This window comes from Petromyzon marinus, chromosome 52, assembly GCF_048934315.1.
Source record: "Petromyzon marinus isolate PM22_M1 ecotype Great Lakes invasive population chromosome 52, UKy_Petmar_22M1.pri1.0, whole genome shotgun sequence".
Classification (NCBI taxonomy): domain Eukaryota; kingdom Metazoa; phylum Chordata; class Hyperoartia; order Petromyzontiformes; family Petromyzontidae; genus Petromyzon; species Petromyzon marinus.
Genome location: NC_133718.1, coordinates 2773665 through 2793259, shown reverse-complemented (window position 1 = coordinate 2793259; position 19595 = coordinate 2773665). Strand labels below are relative to the sequence as shown.

The following is a 19595-nucleotide window of genomic DNA, read 5'->3' as shown; positions in this document are numbered from 1 at the left end:
TGGCACAAAAGGAGCACGAGGGGCTGGTTGCTTTGATGCAGTTTCTATTGTGAGCCATCAGAAAGTAAACTCTGCACGTCTCTCTTTTGCCACGTGAAAAGAGAAAAATGATCAAATGTTCGGCGATTAAAATATTCTCTCGTTAAAGCTACGTGCGGTCTCTTTTTCCACTTTTGCGTCGTTTGAAAGGATACTCGCTTTCAATTAGGGTGCGTGCTTAAGTTTAGAATGCTTTGTCGTGTACTGAAACGGTCATTGTGGCCCTGATTTGAGAATTAATCGCGGTGCTCTGCCCGCGGTTGTTTGAAAATTAACTTCGTCGTCGCCAGCACCGCATTAAACGCTGGCCAATTCGTCATTGTAAATGTACATTGACGGCGATCTGGACACATTTAGTCAGCTTCACTGCCGTTGTTGTCGGCGTCTCTTGTCAATCGACAAAGATATAAATCCTTCGCAAACGATGGCTTTTGTCGCCATTGTCGTCGCGAACATTGCGACGGCTTCGGGGCTTGAGAAGGCCGTCATTCAGCAGTGCTTAGATCTGAGCCGCGTGTCGTGAAGGCAACAATCCCTCAGATCAGCTGTGTAATCGACATCGTCAACGGTCTCGTCACTTTTAGCCTCCTGAATGCCTTTAGAATTCCTCCAACCACGAAGACTCGCATTGCACTTGAGTGGGGGTTGATGTCACCTTCAAGTCTCCAGCCAATCCGATAACGCACTTCACGCATCACTGCCATCCGTGACAATGATGATGATAATCCAATTGCATGCGAAGGCACTTTGTCATCGGCATCACAAACGGTCACATTTAAATTATCATCATCATGTCAAAACCATGATCATCATCACCTCCATCATCCATCGCTGCCACCATCGGACCATTCACCACCACCACCACCAGGCACGGCGATCAATCTCGGCACGTTCCTCCCCCGCACACTCCCCGGACAGCCTTTCTCCCGCCCTCCTCACGGTGTTTACATCGCTCGTTCTCCTCCCCGTCTGCTGCTGCTGCTGCCCTGTCTGGCACACTCCCCCGATGCACCCCGGGATGTACGGACGTCTCGGCGATTTTAACACATGTTTTTGTAAATTTTATCCCAATATTGTCCCGAGCGTGTTCCCACTGTCCTGTCGGTGGCGTGGCCTAGCCGTCGTGCGTTCGCCACTTGCTGCGGAGCTTCACGGTTCGAATCCAGCGGCCTCCCTGGTTATTAGTGCGGGTGTTTTTATTTGGCGTAGAAACAGGCGCCATCTGCTGCACAGTGGACGTGGCACGAGGGTAGGCCTCCGTGCGCTGGTGTCGTGGTCCAAATTTGAAACATTACCCGCAAATTTACTCAATTGGAATATAGTTAGAAATCATCACCCCCCCCTCCCCCACTGCATAAACTTAACAGAACCCTCCTGAAAAAGAGTTATGAGACTCACCGAGGCTCTCATGGGATCGCTTGCAGACCGGTGCAATGCTTCGTATGAGAGAACGGCCCGTGGAAGCGGATAGCACAGAGCTACTTCAAAGATCCATTCCGGTGACCTCCGGACAGTACAGTAGGCGGGCAGCACTTTCATGTTCGTTGTATTACGGTCAAACAAACGCATTCAATTCCTGGTGCGGGAATTTAGCCAGATTAAGTGCGCAACCAAATCGAACGATGGGTTTATTTTTGAGCAGTCATTGGTGACCAGACTGAGACCATCATATCCCTTACACTTGGGAATCCAGTCTAATCACAGGCGCGCCAAACCCTGGATTAGAACCCAGGCCGTCGTCAGCTGTACTGGCTCAGCACTCTGACCTCCGAGCCACTCGGCCACCTCCACACAGGTGCTTCTTAATATCTCCCTCTCGACAACTCCCACCTGTCTGTGCTGCTCCCCCCCCCCCCCGACATGCATCCTCACTGGCTTGGCTGACTGCCCAGCTGAGGGAGGCTCGCACTGCCGCTGTCAGAGGGAGCCGGGTAGCGCGGATTCAGGCAGTAGCCTGCGATTGCAAACGTGTTCTCAACTGCAGTGAGTTGATCGTCTCAGTCCTGTGACCAAAGTAAACCCATCATATTAAATTTGGTGTTGGTTCAGCGAACCCTATAAAATCCCAACATTAAGCTCGGTAAATAATAATGCGCGTGTCCTTGTCACACCAGACAGTATGTTTATTATTGGAATGTACCGTGCGTCTGAAAGGTGCGTTAGTTCATGATTTGCGTGTATTTTTCATAAATAACGGATTCTCACATCCACGAATCTGTGTACGCATCATGAGTGTGATGGTGAATTTTTATTCAAGAATCACAACTGGCCTTCTGGCTGTAGCACAGCACACCGTGAACTTCATTCGCCCATTCCTCCACGCGTGTCGAGGACTCGATCAACCACCAGACTGACCGTCGTCGCATCCACACTGTGTTCAACCACCACCACACTGCAGGTCACGACAACATCAACAAACAACACACTCGCTCACTCACACATCCACTTGCTCACCCATCCACACACCAACCCACTCGCTCACCCACCCACTCACTCACCCACCCACCCACCCACACTCTTCCCATTGCAGGGCACTATACTCATATTTCTGCTTCTTCCCTCACACTGCTCCTCTTTGGAATTTTCTTCCATCGTCTTATGGAAGAAAATGATGACGTGCAAAAGTTTAAATATTACACCCTCAATGGTGCTCTTTGATATAAGTCCGATTAAAAACACGTACAAAATACGTGCAGCGAGTCGCTGACACAAGTCAGAGGCGCCTGTCGTTTTGGGCCTGTGGCCCTGTGCTCGGCAATCGCAAATATAAAATATAAAATAAAAACCAGGAACAGGATTGCGGGTGTCGCTCTCGCTGCCGTGCCGACCGTGTTCTCTCGTCCTTCTCCGTGCGTTCGCTCCACAAAGCAGCCCGACGGTGGGGAGCGCAAAGCTGGGCAGCTGCTGGGCGGCGGTGGCGGCGCCAGCGGCGCCGGGGGCGCCGGCGTCGGTGGGGGTGGCATCTCCGAGAAGATCCCGTGCAAACCGAGGCCTCCCAGCAAGGCGGACCTGCGCGCCCGCTACTGGGCGTACCTGTTCGACAATCTGCGGCGAGCGGTGGACGAGATCTACGTGACCTGCGAGACCGACCAGAGCGTCGTGGAGTGCAAGGTGCGTTCCGCGTGCCGCCCTGCTGCCCGCCGGCTCGCCCACTCGTCCCGTCACCCGCGTAGCTGCTCACCGGAACCCTGCCTATAGCCTTATGGCTCAACCGTTCCTTTACCCACTCAATCGTTGGTTCATGCTATGCATCTGTCTGTTAAGTTGCTCGTGTGTCCCCTCGCCTATCTATTCACCCGCTTGCCTACATGTCCACCTATTCACTTACGTATGTGCTTGTTCACTAACACATTTACCAGTTCGCTTATCTAGCGGTTTTCCTGCTTACCTGGCCATTAATTTACTCACTTCCCCGGCTCGTCTACTCACCAGCCCATCCATTTACTCACCGCCCGTTCACTTACTCACCCTACCCCTTCATCTGCCCAACCTTCTCACCAACTCACCTACTGGCTATGAATGTAATCCTGCCCATTGACCTTTACACTTACCTGCTGACTTAGCCAATGACTCGTCAGCTACTTGCTCAGCAGTTGGTGAACTTATCTAACCGTTGACCTACTCGCTGTACTCACCTGCCTCTTAATTTACTTATCTACCTGCTGACCGGCTCACCTGCTTGCCTGCTCACTCTCTCGCTCACCTACCCTTTCACCTACTCACTTACATGTTCGCTCACCTACTTGGTTATCCACTCACCTGTTAGTTTATTTATCTGCCCTTATCTATATTTATACAGCGCCTTATTTCAAAGGTGTTTCAAACACTAGCCCATTCATCTACTCAACCTATTCACCTGCCTGTGCACTTGCATACATTTTTGTTTACATACTCATCTGTCCGTAATGTACTCACCTGGTCGTTCACCCACCTACCTGCCGGTTCCCTTCCTCACTTACCCATTCACCTGCTTTCCCCATTCACCTACCTATTCACTAACTCACCTCCTCGTTCACCTACTCGCCTGCCTGTCCACTTATTCAGCTGTTCGTAAACTGACTATGCTTCTTTGTGGACCCACCCGCCTGCTCGCTCGCTCGTTCGCCTACTCACCGTCCCAATCGCCGATCACACTTGGGCACAAAAAACGCGTTTCACGAGGACGTTTCCGCGGGCGCTGGCGAAAGCTCATTATCGGCGCAAGCCGCGGACGGCCACGAAACGACGTCGCCCCATTGTGCACCGGGCGCAGGCCGACCTGTCGCCGGGGTTTTTTTGTTGTCGCTGTCCCCCGGCGCCGTTATTCGCATGGGTCCTCCGTGTCGTGGGGGCCTGCAGAACGATCATCCGAATCCCGGCAGCTTCCACACACGCCGTACGCACGCACGCACGCACTCACTCGCTCGGGTTTCAATCCGCCAAGTGGCTGCGCTTCGGCTGCAGCTCGAGAAGGCCCCCCCCCCCCCCCCCCCGTCTGTCGGGCACGCTGAAGACTCGTCATGGTGTCCCAGCCGGCGATGAGCGCACATTCAACACAAACAGGTTTCAAGTGCCACCTTTCAGGGTTCCCATTGTTCGGTGTGCGGTGGGCACGAGTGCTTTCTGGGGGAGGGGGGTTGCTTTTTCTTTTTGTTTTTTTCTCTCCACCACCCCCCTGCCAACCACCGCCGTAACCACCGCCGCAGCCACATTCACCACCGCTGCCATCCACCGCAGCCACCGCCATCCACCGCAACCACCGCCATCCACCGCAACCACCGCCAACCACCGCAACCACCACCACCGCCACAACCACCACCGCAACTACCGCCGCAACTACCGCCGCAACCACAACCACCGCCGCTGCCATCCACCGCAACCACCACCACTTACTGCAACCACTGCCGCCGCAACCACTACCACCGCCACAACCACTGCCGCCGCAACCACCACCACCGCAACCACCTTCCACCGCAAACGCAGCCACCGCAGCCACCATCCACCACAACCGCAATCACAATAACCGCCGTCGGTCTCCAAGCAAAAGCCAGACGCGCATGCGGAGAGAGGCGATGAAAAGGATAGCAGCAGGCAGGTCTTGAGATCGGACGCTAAAACGGTAAATTGGCGTCTGTCAGTTTTTGAGAAGCCCTCCTTGCTGATTTATTGTGCAAGTGTTTGGAATTTGGAAGTGGTGGCGGGTCGTTTTTTTTTTAGTGTCTCATTTGGGCCGGTGGTGCCACGCAATCACACAAAGCAAGCGGGCGGGCGGGCGGGAGGGCGGGCGGGCGAGAGGCACAAAGGCCTCCTCGCCTGTGGCAACGCCAGCATTGCAAAGGAGAGCCGCGAGCCGGGAGGTGGGAGCCAGCGTGGAGGGGGCCCGTGCAGGTGCGACGTGAGACACAGACGACGTCGGCAGCACCGTCGACGCACCCGCCGCTCCGCTCGGGGTTTTTTTGTTGTTGCTGCGCCCGGGCGCCGTTATTCGCGAACACAAATGTCCTCACCTGCCGTCCCACCTGCCCACTCAGCAGCCGCTGTTTTCGCTTTTTTTATTTTTGTCGCTGATTATGCTCGCAATTGTTCCGTGAGTATCCAGCCAAGGAGTGGAGAGTTTTGCGGTCGTTCCTTCTTCTTCTTCTTCTTCCTCCTCCTCCTCCTCCTCCCCCTCCTCCTCCTCCTCCCCCCCCCTCCTCTTCCCCCCCCCCTCCTCCTCCCCCCCCTCCTCCTTCTCCATCTACTTCTTCCTCTTCCTCATCTTCTTCTTGACGATACAGCAGCATGTATCTGCTTCTTGTCATCCCAAGGCGTACTGGACTGTTGGCCCACGTTTCCTTCACTGGTAACTCCCTACAGTGTTCTCTCTCCACTCGTCTCTGTGAGTCGCTGCGTCTCTCAGCTGTGATGCCTCCATCCCACCCGCTGTTTGACGTCCAGATCGCAGTCTTCCTCTTCCCGCAGCACCTCCCGAGTGTTCCCTCCCATCGCCATCCACTGCAGCCGGTCACCAGACAATCTTGATCACATGTCCGAAAATGTTGCCCGTTTCCTTGACTTGACCTGACGAAGCAACCATGCTTTCTTTTCTATGTGAAGTCTTCAGATAACATCCATGTTACATCATAAGAAATGTTAAGAATTCTCTTGGATTGGCTTTTATTTACGCATTTATTGTTTGTGTAAGCAAAAACCTCCGTGCGACGCCGCGGGTCTTCACCTCTGTGGCCTTCGAGGATCCGTCTTTGGTAACCTCCGGACTACCTTGGAAGCGGCCCGCGTTAACAACAGAGCGGTTCGTCTGTGGAACGCGCACAGATTTAGCCCATGGATTCTGGAGGGGGGGTGGGTGGGGGGGGCGTCCTGCCTCTTAAGTGCAAATCCACATTTTCTGCGTTTGTTCTTGTTTTCGCGCGAAAAAAAAATCATTGGTGACCGGGCCGAGACCCATCGGCTCGTTCGCCACACACACGGCAGACTGCTTTTCATCTCCGGTGGCCGACCTGGATCCAAACCCAAGGTCTTGGGCGCTGCTGGCTCGGCACTTTGATACGGACATTAGCGCTAACCTCCGCGAGCCGCCCGACCCACCCGACCCGCCCACCGCTCTTGAAAGCGTTTCGCTCTCGCATCGCCTCGAGTCGCGCAACTTTACTTTCTTGTAGACGGCGCCCCCACCTCGCCCGTCCTCCCTGGCTTTAGATGAATTTTACCCAGTGTGCATTGCTTTTTCAGGCGATGGCCATTTTTCATGAGCCGGCTGCAGCCCCGCAGCATAACATTGTTTTAAAGGAAGTGGGCGGCTCTCCGAACCGGTCCTGGGTCCCGCCTCCCTTGCCCCTTCACCAACCCTCACCGGCGAACGTGGGCGACGTGCAGTCACGCCACCCCCGTGACCGACGCGGCGTGGCTAGGCCCTCATCCAGCAGTGGCCTGAGTGATTGATAAGGAATCGGCACGCATGGCGGCTTTTGAACTTTGCCTGCGCCGTTGCTTTCTATTTTTTGGCTTCCTGGCCCCCCGCCCCCCCCCTCCCCCCAGGCTTGTTTGTAATGAAGCCCCCAGCTACCCTAATTGCCGCGGCGCTTTTGTGCGAGCAAATTGGAAAGGAGAATGAAAGGTTGACACTTACTTTAAACTGTCGCAATAATAATTTGACTGCTGATTTTTTTTTTCTCCTCCTGACTTGATCGTTAAATAATGCTCGCAAAAAAAAACACAGAAACCAACCATGAGAGAGAGAGAGAGAGAGAAAAAAAACCCCGCCACACAATTTTGTTTTCAATTCTCCGCGCAGCAATTGCACATTTTTGATTGCAGACCGAGACCTTGGTGGCCGGCCGCTGCCAACGCGACGTTGCATCGTGTCTCTGGCACAGAAAGATCAGACGGACAATTTTCTCCCCATTTTCCTTTCCGTCACCGCGCCGTTATTAACCCTCTCTTTGGCGACGACGCCAGGTGATCTCCGGCAAATCCGGCGTGCGCTCCGCTTTTCGACGTTTTTAATCCAACCGCTCGGCTACGGTGCATTGAGGGTCGTAGGTCGCAGCCGTCGGTCCCGGTGGACCCCCTCCCTCGAACTCGCGGATTTTTTAGCCGTTTGCGCCGGCGTTTAAACGTCGCGGCCCTCGCCGTCGCTGCCGCCGCCGTCGCCGCGAGCGCCGTTCGCTTCGCGAAAGGGGTTATAACGCAGAATAGGCCGTCATCTCGTGCATCGTGGCGTCTGTCACAGTGCGCCGAGGTTTTTTTGGGGGGTAAATAATCTGTCAGTCTCTGCGGGGAGCTATTTAAAAAAAAAATACAAATAAACACGAGTATCGTTGTGTCTCCGCATTGATTATGCACCGACGTGCTTGCGGCCGGGTGTAATGTCTCGCCGTTTTGCGAAGAAACGTTGGTTCATTTTCCGTGCGGTCATTGTTGTTGTTTATTATTATTGTTGTTGTTACGATTACGATGTTGTTTTCTTGTGGAGTCAACGTGAAGGCCAGGAAACACACGAGAGCCATCCCCACCTCCCTTTTTAGAATCAATGCCACGAAACATGGCCTTAGGAGACCCAGAGGCCAGGATTAGGCCCATGGTAGGGGGGGGGGGGTGGAGGGAGGCGTGGGGGGCGTCCGCATGCACGTGAGACATCGCGCAGCGGCCCAGGCGGAGGGAGTCGGGCCGGCCGGCTAAGAGGTCGGAGCACCGCCGAGGGCCTGGGTTCGAATCCGGGTTTCGGTCTCCTCCGTGTCACGTTTGCGATAATCGCTTGCTCACGGAGCGAGGACCGAGCTGTGGACGAAGGCGACGACGATGACGACAACCAGAAACGAGGGTTCTCAAGTAGAGCGGAGGAGTGGTGATCGTCTCAGCCAGCTCCCCAAATTTGTGCTAAAAAAAATAAAATTATCGCATTGCATTTGGCTTTTTTTCCACTGCATTTGGCTTCCTTTCCAGCTTCTGAGGACTTTAACATTTGAACTCGATGCAGGTGCGATGAACTCGCGTGGAATAGATGAACGCTTTGGAATTACGGGATAAAGGACACACGCACAAGTTAGTGGGCTTGGGCAGGACGTGTCGCTGGATGGGATCATGAGTGTGGTTGAGACTCGCATGGAATCTGGAGTAGAAAGCCAGCTGATGTGCAGGTGGCTTGTCACGTCGTGAGACCGTGAGGGACGGCGACGGGCTTTGGGGAGGCCTTCATCCAACAGTGGATAGATCACGGCTGATGGTGATGATGATGATGATGAAAAGGTTTTCTCCTCGTATGGAGGAAGACGTCGACACGTGGGACTTGAAAATTGTTTCTCAGACATTTTCCGGGAGCCATTGTCTTGACGAAAAAAGGTGGTGAACCTCTAGCTGTGTGAGAGTTTCAAAGATACATTTCTTTAAGAATCCGCCCGTGCTTGCGACGTAGAATCAAGATTAAAGAGAAACGTATAACAATATTTTATACGCCTGATCAGCTTGGTGAAGTGTGGTGAAATAACCCTCCATGTGCTTTGAACCCAGCAAATCTGTCTTGCATTCCCATCCTTGTGTTCCCAATCCATGGCCCCGCTTTCCAACTTGCACCGATCAACGCGGTGAAGTGCGATCAATAAACCCACATGGGACATGGGGGAGGCCTTCATCCAGCAGTGGATTGACAAGAGGGCTGTGGAAGACTCGTGGACCTGAACGTTGGCCCCAGGTATCCCAGCCCACGTGAGCGACAGGAGGTAGAAGTCCTCAATATCGGGCGAAGCTTGTTTTTTTGCGTTAATAATTTATTTGGCCGATTCTTTCCTTCCCCGCTGCACCCGACCGTTCTGCTCTGCCACAGCTGTTTCAACCGCCCCTTAATTGCTTTTCCGGTCAAGAGGCACCAACGGCATCGCACTCGCACGTCCTTATTTTATTATTATTATCAAGCATTTTTTTTTTCCCCGCCTCTTCACGTTTGTCCGCCTAATCGAAAGGGCGGTGGCTGAGAGGCGGCATAAGAGGAGGCGAGCAGCTTGCCACCAATTTGTTTCATTTAATCTCTGGAGTGGACGCCGCCCCACCTGCAGTCGGCCTCCTCGTTTTGACGCCCGCCGCGGGTTAGGGTTGGTGGATCGCTTTGAGAGCGAGCGCTCAGCCTAATGCTCTTCCCATCCTCTCCCTCAAGCCCGCCCGCCCGCCCCCCCTCCGCCATCTGCGAACCGAGTCAAGCGGCTCGCCGCATTTCTTCTGCGGCGGGAGAGGCCGGCGTGATTTTTGTCGTAGCCTTTCAAGGCCGGTGCGGGGGCAGGTGGCCTAGTGAGGGCTTGCGGTGCGCATAATGGGCCCCCCTGTTTGTGAGTGCCAGGGCCCCCCCTCCCCCCCCCTGCTGCCGGGATCCTGGGTTAAAATGCGGCCAGCCGCACCTGATTACACGCTCTCGTGTCGGCTTCACGAGTGGAGCGGGGTTCACGGCCTCTGCTTGGTCCCCAATTAAATGCACACTTAAAAGGAGGTAAAAAAAAGTTTCTGAATCTATTTCTAAGACTTGACACGTTCCTCCGATTTTCGTGACCACCAGGACTTCCGTGCCAAAATCGCCGTCTTCCTGAAAACTGTCCACAAAACAAAATCGATCACATTAACATTTCTTCTTTTTGTAATTTGGCTTCATTACAGCTCTTAAAGCGCTATGTACATTGGGCCGTGACTGTTGCGCCGACGAGCGTCAGTCCCTTTTTTTTTTTTGGCAGGAATGTGCTTCCATCGAGTCTGTGGACCAGAGTCCGCGTGAAAAGGAACTCGGACGAGGCGCTGTGATCCACTTTCGTGGGTTGTTCTCTCACACGACGGGGGTTTCACTGCGAGAGTTCCGAACGGACTCTTAGTCTCGCGACGTGGCGCCCGCGGTGCAGTCGAGTGACAATTGGGGAAATCGACAACAACAAAACCCCGCCCACCACCCCTCGCCCATTCTACACTCAACGGCCGTGGTACTGGACAGTGACTTTCTCTTCCCCTTGTCTCTCAACTTCGGGAATCCCTCCCACCGTCCCCCACCCCTTCCTCCCGCAAGTTCCTCTAACTTTCCCCAGTGAAACAAACGTTTTTGTTCTTATCTGCTGTCCTGTCATTGATGCCCTTGGTAGCTGGCCGGTGTGTTTTCTAGGCCTTCAGGACTGTGCTAGTAGGCCTCTGAGTGAGTGAGTGAGTGACCGAGTGGGTGAGTGAGTGAGCGAGTGGGTGAGTGAGTGAGCGAGTGGGTGAGTGAGTGAGCGAGTGGGTGAGTGAGTGGGCGAGTGGGTGAGTGAGTGGGCGAGTGAGTATGTTGTTGTGACCTGCACTTTGGTGGTTGACAATAACGTGGATGAGACGAAACAAGTCAATAGTCCTCAACACGAGTGGAGGAATCAATACGTGAAGTTCCTGAGAACAGTAACCACGGTGGCAGCACTAGCAGAGTGATAAGGAGACGACCGACCGCCGGACGAGTGAATGACTGCAGAGAATAAGTGAGCGCTGGACCTGGTGGTAGCTGGCGGTTTTTATGGGGTCGCTCTGTCGTTGGAATCGGGAGACACGGGCAGGGTGGCGGAGATGCAGGGTGGGTGACGGCGCTCGCAGATCAAAGACACGGCAGTGGCTCTCTGTGCCGCGCCCTCCATGAATAAATGATGCACAAATCCGGTCGCCCATCTGGGAGCCGTGTCGCAAACATGCGCACGACGCCAGCCCTCGCCTCCCCGCCACCGTCACCGGCGTCACGGCCCGCAGCTGCGGCACCGTCGGCAACAACTGTCGCCGCCACGAACCGCCCACCCACCACCACCGAGTCAGTACCACCGTCACCCACTGCCCAGTCTGTACCGCCATTACCACAGCCTCAACCACCCAGTCAACACCATTTGCACCATCTCTACCCGGTCAGCGCATCCACGACCACTGCCTCTGACAACACGAGCACTAAAGATCACCGTCACATCTTCACCACCGACACTACCAACACCAGCACCAACGCCACCACTCGCACAAGAACCAATACCACCAATGATAGCGCCGCCACCACTCGCTCAGCGCCACCATGGTGTTGATCATGATGATAGTTGCATGTAATTTGAACTTCTTTTACACCATACATAGCCATCCGTGCCAATAATCAGTTATACTGATGGCAATGGCAGTAATGACCGTTGTTTTGATAATCATGACGGTGGCAATGGTAACAATGGTGGTGGTGGCGGTGGCTGTAGTAGGACGCTCGTTCGTGTTTGTGGTGACTTCGGACACTGCTGTCGCCGCCCCCTGGAATCACGACAACGGAGATTCCGGGTCGTTAGCGATATAGATTGACACGGTCAATTAGAACCTGGATAGCGCCCTGGAACACAATCGATGCTTCCTGCAGATTTGTATCGCAAACCCGACTCCGCACGTTCCACTCGTATGACACTGCTTTTCTCTCTCTCCGTCTTCTCTTTTCTCTTTTAGTGTCCGCACGTGTGTGTCCATGTGCGTGTTTGTGCACGCATCTGTGCATGCGTAAATACACTCGCGCAGGCACACAAACACACATGGGAGCAGATACGAACTCTGCGACGTGAATGTAGTTCCCGGCCACAGCTAAGTAAGTCACAAGTGGTTGTTGAACTTGTCTTTGGCCTTCCCATTACAAACCACAGGACCACAATATACCACATAATACGATGCTATAACACATCACTCCATGCCCCAACGCTCCATGCCAGAGCGTGTAACACGGCATTGCCACACTGCTTCACACCAGCCCATACCACACACTCAAACCACGCCACGCTATACCACCATACCGCACAACCTCATCACACCAGCCCATACCACACACTCACACCACGCCACGCTATACCACCATACCGCACAACCTCATCACACCACCCCATTCCACACGACCACATCACCCCCTTCGCCGACCCACTCCACACAACCACCCCACGCAGCCACGCCACACCACGCAACCATATCACACCACGCCACTCACACCGCCCTACACCGCTGCACCACCCACGGTGTGCTGCACCGCTCCACACAAGCACGCCGCGGTGCTCCTCCGCCCGTGCGTGCTCTCGGCGGCCCTCGGCCCGGCCCCCGCGTTGGGTTTCCCACGGCGCCCCGGCGCTTTCAATAGCGCCGATTAGTTCCACGCCTAACCACGCCGCCCGCCGACAACAAATTGCACGCTTTAGCGACGCCTGAATGGAGTGGGCGGAGGCGAGGGCGGGTGGGGGGGGGGGGGGGCAGGATCGGGTTTGTCGACGGTGCAGCCGCTGGGTGGGACATTGTGGAGGCGATCGGTGGGACGGGCGGCGGCGCTGTCGCGGCCCCGGCGCTCCGCCGCGAGCGCCGGGGCTCGTGCTCGGGGCGGAAGCGTGGATTCCGAAAGACTCGACTGAACAATCAGGTTGAATTGTTTTCCATTCCTCCTCCTCCTGCTGCTGCTGCTGTCCAGTGGCCTTAGATGATTGTCGTGATATTCTTATGGAGTGGCCTCAGTGGGGAGCCTCCCCAGAGCGTTTGGCAAAGTTACGTGCAACCCACAATGTGTACCGCTGTAAACTAAGGTGCGGTGTAAAATGGTTAAGGTGCAGCCCTGCATTTACACACTCATCCCTCTGCCGGCTCCCTCGGGTGGAGTTCTAGGGAGCCCCCTTTCCCGTAGAGGGTAATTGGCCTACTCCTCCAAGGTCGGAGTACCCCACAGTTCACCCCACCACTCGCAACCTGTCAGCGGACTTACTGCGACGGACCCGTTTATCCTGCTGGGTGCACAGAGGCTTTTTGTAGAGACTCGCACAGTCGGCTCAGGCTCCGCGCTGGGAGATTGGATCGAACCGGCGACCTCTGGGATGCAAGTTCGGCCCGCGAAGCACAGCGTCGTGTTAGTTTAATCCATGTTCGGGTTAGATTGCGTGAATATGAACGTGTCGCTCAACCCGCCACCACTCGACACAGCCAGTTAGTAAGGTTTGTCGCGTAAACAAACGTGGCAATTTGTTACTAGTTCAGCACTACCCGGTATGTTGAAGAGTAAACCCACAACATTTACAATTCGAGTACGATGTTCCGCCGGTAGTTACAACCAGCATCATCAGGCGACGGCCAGTGTCGTGGAGAAATCCTGTTTCAGTCTTAACTATCACGTTACGTTAGCCTGATAATAATACGCAATAATAATGATAATACAGAATAACATCAAAGCGTTTGTGCCACTGCCTGTCCTCTTGCATGACCCCCCAACACTCTGGGGGCCCCCCACCCCCACAGCCCCCCCCCCCGCCCACTCCTCCCTCTTGCCCGGCGGTGTAGAGTGACGGTGGTTAGCAGACGGCGCCGTGCAGGCTGCACCGCATGCCGCCGCAGTGGCGCGGGCGAGTCCGCGATCAATACCAGAGGCCATCTTATCGACCTGGACAGCGCGCACGCACGGGCACGCACGCGCACGCACAAAAAGACAAAGATCACCCGTATAGCCTGTAACAAGCCTTACGGGCACAGCACACGGGCGGGGGGGGGGGGGGGGTGGGTGGCCAGCACCACGCACGGCTGCCTTTGTCACCCTTGTGGTGATGATTTTACACACCAGGTACTCATTTGAGGCTGAGTCAACCTCGGGGAGGCCCAGGACCGGTTCAGATAATCGTTGCTGGTGTTGGCCGTGAGCGGGTATGTACACCCATGTGTACGTACACACATGCACTGACAAAGGCAAAAATCTCCCCTTGCATCCTACACAAGATGTTGGGGCCGGTGCTGTTTGCGAGCGCCTGTGATGGCCGGCACGGCACACGAGGGGGCTTATGTGACCAGCACCACGCCCGGCCACCTTTGTCTTCTCACTGTTGATGTATCACACGCGGCTCCCAGGTACTCATTTTGAGGCTAAGTCAGCCGGCGGGGGTGGGGGGGGGGGGTGGGAGGGAGGGTGCAGGACCGGTTCGTGCGTTTGCCGCCGATGTTAGCCGTGACCAGGAAGCGAACTCGGCTCGCCGGGTTTATGACAGAGTGTGCTCACCACTTTGCAACTGTTCCACCCCGTTCTCGTTCACTCGCACACACACACACACACATTTTTACGCTCGCGCACGCACGCGACACACAAACATGCGCACACGCACACACTCGTGCGCGCGCACACGGAAGCATCAAGCGTCCAGGGAAGGCTTTTCATGTTTTGTTATTGTTTATTTATTTCTTCACAATAACCTACATTATATATTTTGTTCCCTTCTTTTTGTTTGCCCCCTTTCATTTTTTGTTATTCTTCCTCCTTCACGAGCGCCGCATCATCTCTCGTCTGCCTCTTCCATTCGCTTCGGCGTGCGGAAGCTTTTTCTATTTAACCCTTGCGACGCCGAGTCGGGGGCCGCCGCCGGTGGTCTCACGGGTGTTAAACGTGGGACGCCGAATTGACTTACCCTGCGCCCGCCTGTTCCGCGAGCCGCCTTGAGCAAAAGCGTCGGCTGTGACGGCGCACTGATTGGCTGTGACGGCGCACTGATTGGCTGTGGCGGCGCACTGATTGGCTGTGGCGGCGCACTGATTGGCGGCGACGGCGGCGGCTGCGCGTTCGCCTCTCGCGGTTCAAATCCGGCGAACGGCCCCGGTCGATGCTGCCGCGTTTATTCACCGTAAAAACATGCTACGCTCCTTTTGCTTCACAGTGAACATTAAGGATTCTGTGACTTCATTGAGCAAGAGTGGGCCGTTGTGTGGCGGTGTCATAGTCCATATTTGGCAAATAAAAATAAATGGCCCACAGATTATTTAATTGGAATGTTCGCGGCAATAATCACCCCCTGTTGTGAAAACTTGGACAGGACCCTCCTGATAAAGACCGCAGTGAGGCTTTCCTGGGTAAACATGCACAAGAAAAACAAAGAATAATTGCTTCATCGATTAAAATATATTATTGCGATTCTATGGATCTAGCATGAGTTTAATTAACGTACGTTAATCGATGGATCGATGCATTGTTACGGCAGCTATACCACCTGCGACGCACACACTCAGTTTCTCTGTAGTCTCGCCAAGCCCTTGCCGAGTTTATTCTCCGCTGCTGTGTAAAGGAATGTTGGTTCCCCTGAACATTTGCTCCTCCGGGGACGATATTTTTAGCAGATATTGATACCCCCAGGGAAATCAATATTTGGTTCAGGGATTAAATATTTTCAAAATATTAGTTGATGGGAAGGGAGGAGGAAGGAAACGGATCGTTGGTGGGATACAATGTGAGAGTTGTACGTGACTCTCCGTGAGAGACGCTGAGGATCGTGAAAGATGGAGAGACTCAAGAGCATCAGCCCCTCTATAATGAACATTACACCACGTAGGCTAGATAGACGTAGTTTGTCGGAACAGATGTTCGGCGTGGGGAGGGGGGTTCGTCTATTGAACTCCGATACCGGGGGCCACCTTGGCTCCCCTTCTGGTTTTGCTCATCCGCCGCCGGTCGCAAGAAAAAGGTGGTCGAACAAAAAAATAAACGGGCGAATGAAGATATTTCAAGAACACACCCGATAGGATGCGGTTTTTGCGGCTGGCAGCGGCGCAGGTTGGTGTGGGTTGCCGTGGTCTCCCGGCGAAAAAGCGGCGGCGGTGCGCCGGCGCCCCGGCGCCACGGCGGTGGCGGCGGGGGGATGAGAGGTTGAAGTGAGCGCCGGCAGGCGAGGGGGACTCGAGGGCGGGAGCGAGGCTGCGGAGGGACCGCCGGTGGAGGCTGGGCCTTAAACGGGGAGGAACGCCGCACAGAGACTCCAAGGCGTCGTTTTCAGGAGGGACCTACTGAAATGTTTTTTTTTTTATTTTAAGGTGCTTTCAGCCAATGTAAGAGCTGTGTATACGCGGGAAAACCCATTCTATCCCTGTGTGGATGAAAACCAGATGGAGATTAGTCCACTTGCTGTACCGCCTTCTCTCGGCCAGCCAGGGTATGCCATCATCTCCGATGCCCACAGGAAGGGAGTTTCACAACGTTTGTGTCATCCACCAACCCTGACCTCCGCATCGCTGGATTGCAGGCGACCGGTGGTGCTGAGCTACGGTGCTGTTTGTTTGCAGAGGGATGCTGCCACGCTGCAACGGTTAAGGCACCGAACTTGCAATCCAGATGTCGGCAGTTCTTTATATTTTTTGTGTTTAGTTTGTTGCTCTTCCCACGCACCTCCGATCAGCATGGTTGGCTACGTACGGTGCGAAAGAAGTTCAACATAGTACGTACTTCTGGTTGGTTTCCATCTCCCGAGACGGCAATGTCAAGTTTCTCAAATCCCCTCGCCTCTGTCCATCAACGCAGTGTGAATGGGTGCACAACAGTTAAGTCGGTCGGCAGGTTGCCCGCGTCGGAGCAAAGTCTGGGGTACTCCCACCTCTTCGTTTGGCCAGCGTTGTAAGAGTCGGCCAAAATACCTTCCAGAGGGGCTCGCTAGAGCCCTCTGTTGCGGAGACGCTTCTGGCGGCAGTGGTGTGACCAAGCGTTCGCAGGGCTGCACCTTTTACCTTTCACACCGACGCTCTTAGGCTGCTTCCCCCGGTTGCCCGAAAACTGAGCAGGCTTGCACGGCCCCCTCTCGCGCTGTAATGCAATGGGTGAGACCCGGCCAAGGCCAGAGGCTCCAAGGGGGTTGTGCCACCCCATTCCGACCACCCCGGGCCTCCCCTCGCCAATGCTTTGCCCCGTCTGCTAGGATCTACTCCCCCCTCCACCCCTCCTTCCTCCCCCCCCCCCTCCTCCATCAATAACTCGGCTTCTACGCTGCGCATTGCAGGTGTCTGCAAAAAGAAACCCACGGCCCTTTTGCATCGATTTTCATCGGCAAGGCCTCTTCCCTCTTCGCACGCGCGGCCTTGACGTTACTTACCTTTGTACGGATCGCACATACGCATGCTCGTGCGCGTGTTCGTGCAATTTTTACAACAGCAAGTGATGTCGTGTGTTGGGTGAAGGCGGGGAACGTTGGCGTTGGAGCATAGTGAAGGACAGAAATGGTGCTGCTACGTTGCCCTCTGCTGCCCACCACAGCCCTGTGGTGACCTATCGCGGACGGTAGAGAGAGGGTCGTTGTCTCTAATGTCGGCATTTCACCGGCATCGACTCAAGTCCATCCAGAGTTTGCGTCATTTGAATTCATGCTGCTGAAATGATGCACTCCCAGAAGGGTGTGCCGGCTGATGGATCGTGCGAGAAAGACGCGTGTTCATGTTTCACGTGGACGGGTGTATGAAGGAGACGCATTGTCTGCTTAGTTTTGTTGTCACTGTGCATTGGTGGTCACCCGTCCAAGCGTTATCCAGGCTCAAACCCGCTTTGTCTTTGGGGTGTGGCCACGTTGGGCGCATTCCGGGCGATTCATAAGAATGTGGAATTATCATAACTATCTCTGGACCATCAATGGAGAAGATCGCTGTCAACCGTGCATAGAGGGCAGTGCAACAAAAAATCCATTATTGTACTGCACTACGCTCCAACGTCTACGCGATCCACCTCCACCATCCCGCACCGACCAGCTTGCGCGGTGAAGCATGATCAGGCGGTGCTTACGACCCGCACGGCGTGGGGGAGGTTCTCATCCAGCAGTGGATCGACCAAAGGGCTCTACACGTGCACGTTACAAGCAACCAGGTCGCGTGCTCCTCCGCGCGCGTCCCCAACGCCTCTCGGAATCCCCGAGCGGTTGAACGTGGCTGGGAAGGGGACTATCGATTGACACGGTCGGGTTTCCAATTAGAAGTGGGAAAAAATTGGTGTCCTCACTTGTAGGACTATATATATACGTTTATCGTCCGCCCCATTCACAAGTGCCGTCACGAGTGCGTTTGTCCGAACGAACAAAATCGGCGGCGTCTCGCGGCCGGTCGTGGCCGTGAGTGGGAAGTGGTGGGAATGGCGGGAGTTGCTCAGGGGTCAGCACCGAGCTGGCACGGTTGACCTCTGTGACCTCGCGGGGTCTCGCGCCCCGTCTGGTCTCTGTGCACGGGTTGATCTTCCCGCCCCGTCTCCTGCGGTGGACGTCCTCTCGGAAACGTTCCCTTCTCTGGCTGCCGCCCCGCCGTTAGACTCAACCGCCGGACGTTCCTCCCTTCTGGCCACGACGCATCCTGCCCAAGCCTGCGTATTTTTTATTGCGAGTCGGGGTGGCCTTTGTTTCTCCAATCCATGTGTTCCCCATTGTCAGTTCTCTTTATCGCCCTGTCTGTAATTCGTCGCTTGAAATTGTCAAAGAAATCGTTGGACAGGAAGGCCGCGTCGAATATTTTGGAATCAAGGGCCTTTCGTGGTGCAGCTGTCGTTCGACCCTGCTCGATCGATGTCACCTGAGACAATTTAATTGTTTTTCACAGACAATGCCGTGTACCTCTTATTTCGTATTTATTGTCGAGCGAATATTTTAACAAAAATATAATGCCCACTTATATCATGGCCCGCGCTGCTGCTGCTGCTGCTGCTCCTCTTGCTGCTGCTGCTGCTGCTGCTGTGTTCTACACCCGTACAGGAAGTACTCATGATGCTGGACAACTACGTGCGAGACTTCAAGTCCCTCATCGACTGGCTGCACCTGCAAGAGAAGCTGGAGAAGACGGACGTCCTGGACAGGTGTGCACGGGGCCGCGTGTGCCGTCGCCACCACCTGGTGAACGGCGGTTGATAATGTTGCGCGCGTGTGTGTAGCGCTACTTACCTGGCGACCCGGGTTCGATTCACGGCCAACACCAGTGACGATTATTTGAACCGGTCCTGGACCTCCCCTAGGTCGACTCAGTCTCTAGGGAGACAAAGGCGGCCGAGCATGGTGTTAGCCAGCCACCCCCTTATAGGTGCTCGCTAACAGCACTTGCCCCAACAGTCTGTTGAAGCTATATGGGGGATATTTGGATTTAAAGCTTTCGTGACTGCAAGGATTCATCTTCTTTGGTTCTTTCGGTAAAGTCACGTAGAATGAGAATAAAATAATAAATTGATAAAATAAAATAACACAATAATATTCTCACGACGTTTCGGCCACAACACAAGCGGCTTTCATCAGGTGAAGGGACGAGACTGTCTGGGAGGACAGCGCTGGAGTGTCCCACCAGACAGTCTCGTCCCT

The 19595-nt window shown here is 54.7% G+C and overlaps 1 protein-coding gene across 7 annotated transcripts in view; it reads left to right on the top strand.

Moving 5' to 3' along the window:
- The window catches only part of SCAPER (S-phase cyclin A associated protein in the ER), a 219358-nt gene that overhangs the window by 37780 nt on the left and 161983 nt on the right, over window positions 1-19595 (top strand). For 6 of the 7 annotated variants that reach the window (XM_076075118.1, XM_076075115.1, XM_076075121.1 and 3 more), the window contains exons 4-5: window positions 2908-3150; window positions 19002-19102. In XM_076075118.1, the coding sequence (XP_075931233.1) occupies window positions 2908-3150; window positions 19002-19102 (344 nt within the window). The remainder of the gene's footprint in view (window positions 1-2907; window positions 3151-19001; window positions 19103-19595) is intronic. The other variant, XM_076075117.1, reaches the window with a different exon arrangement.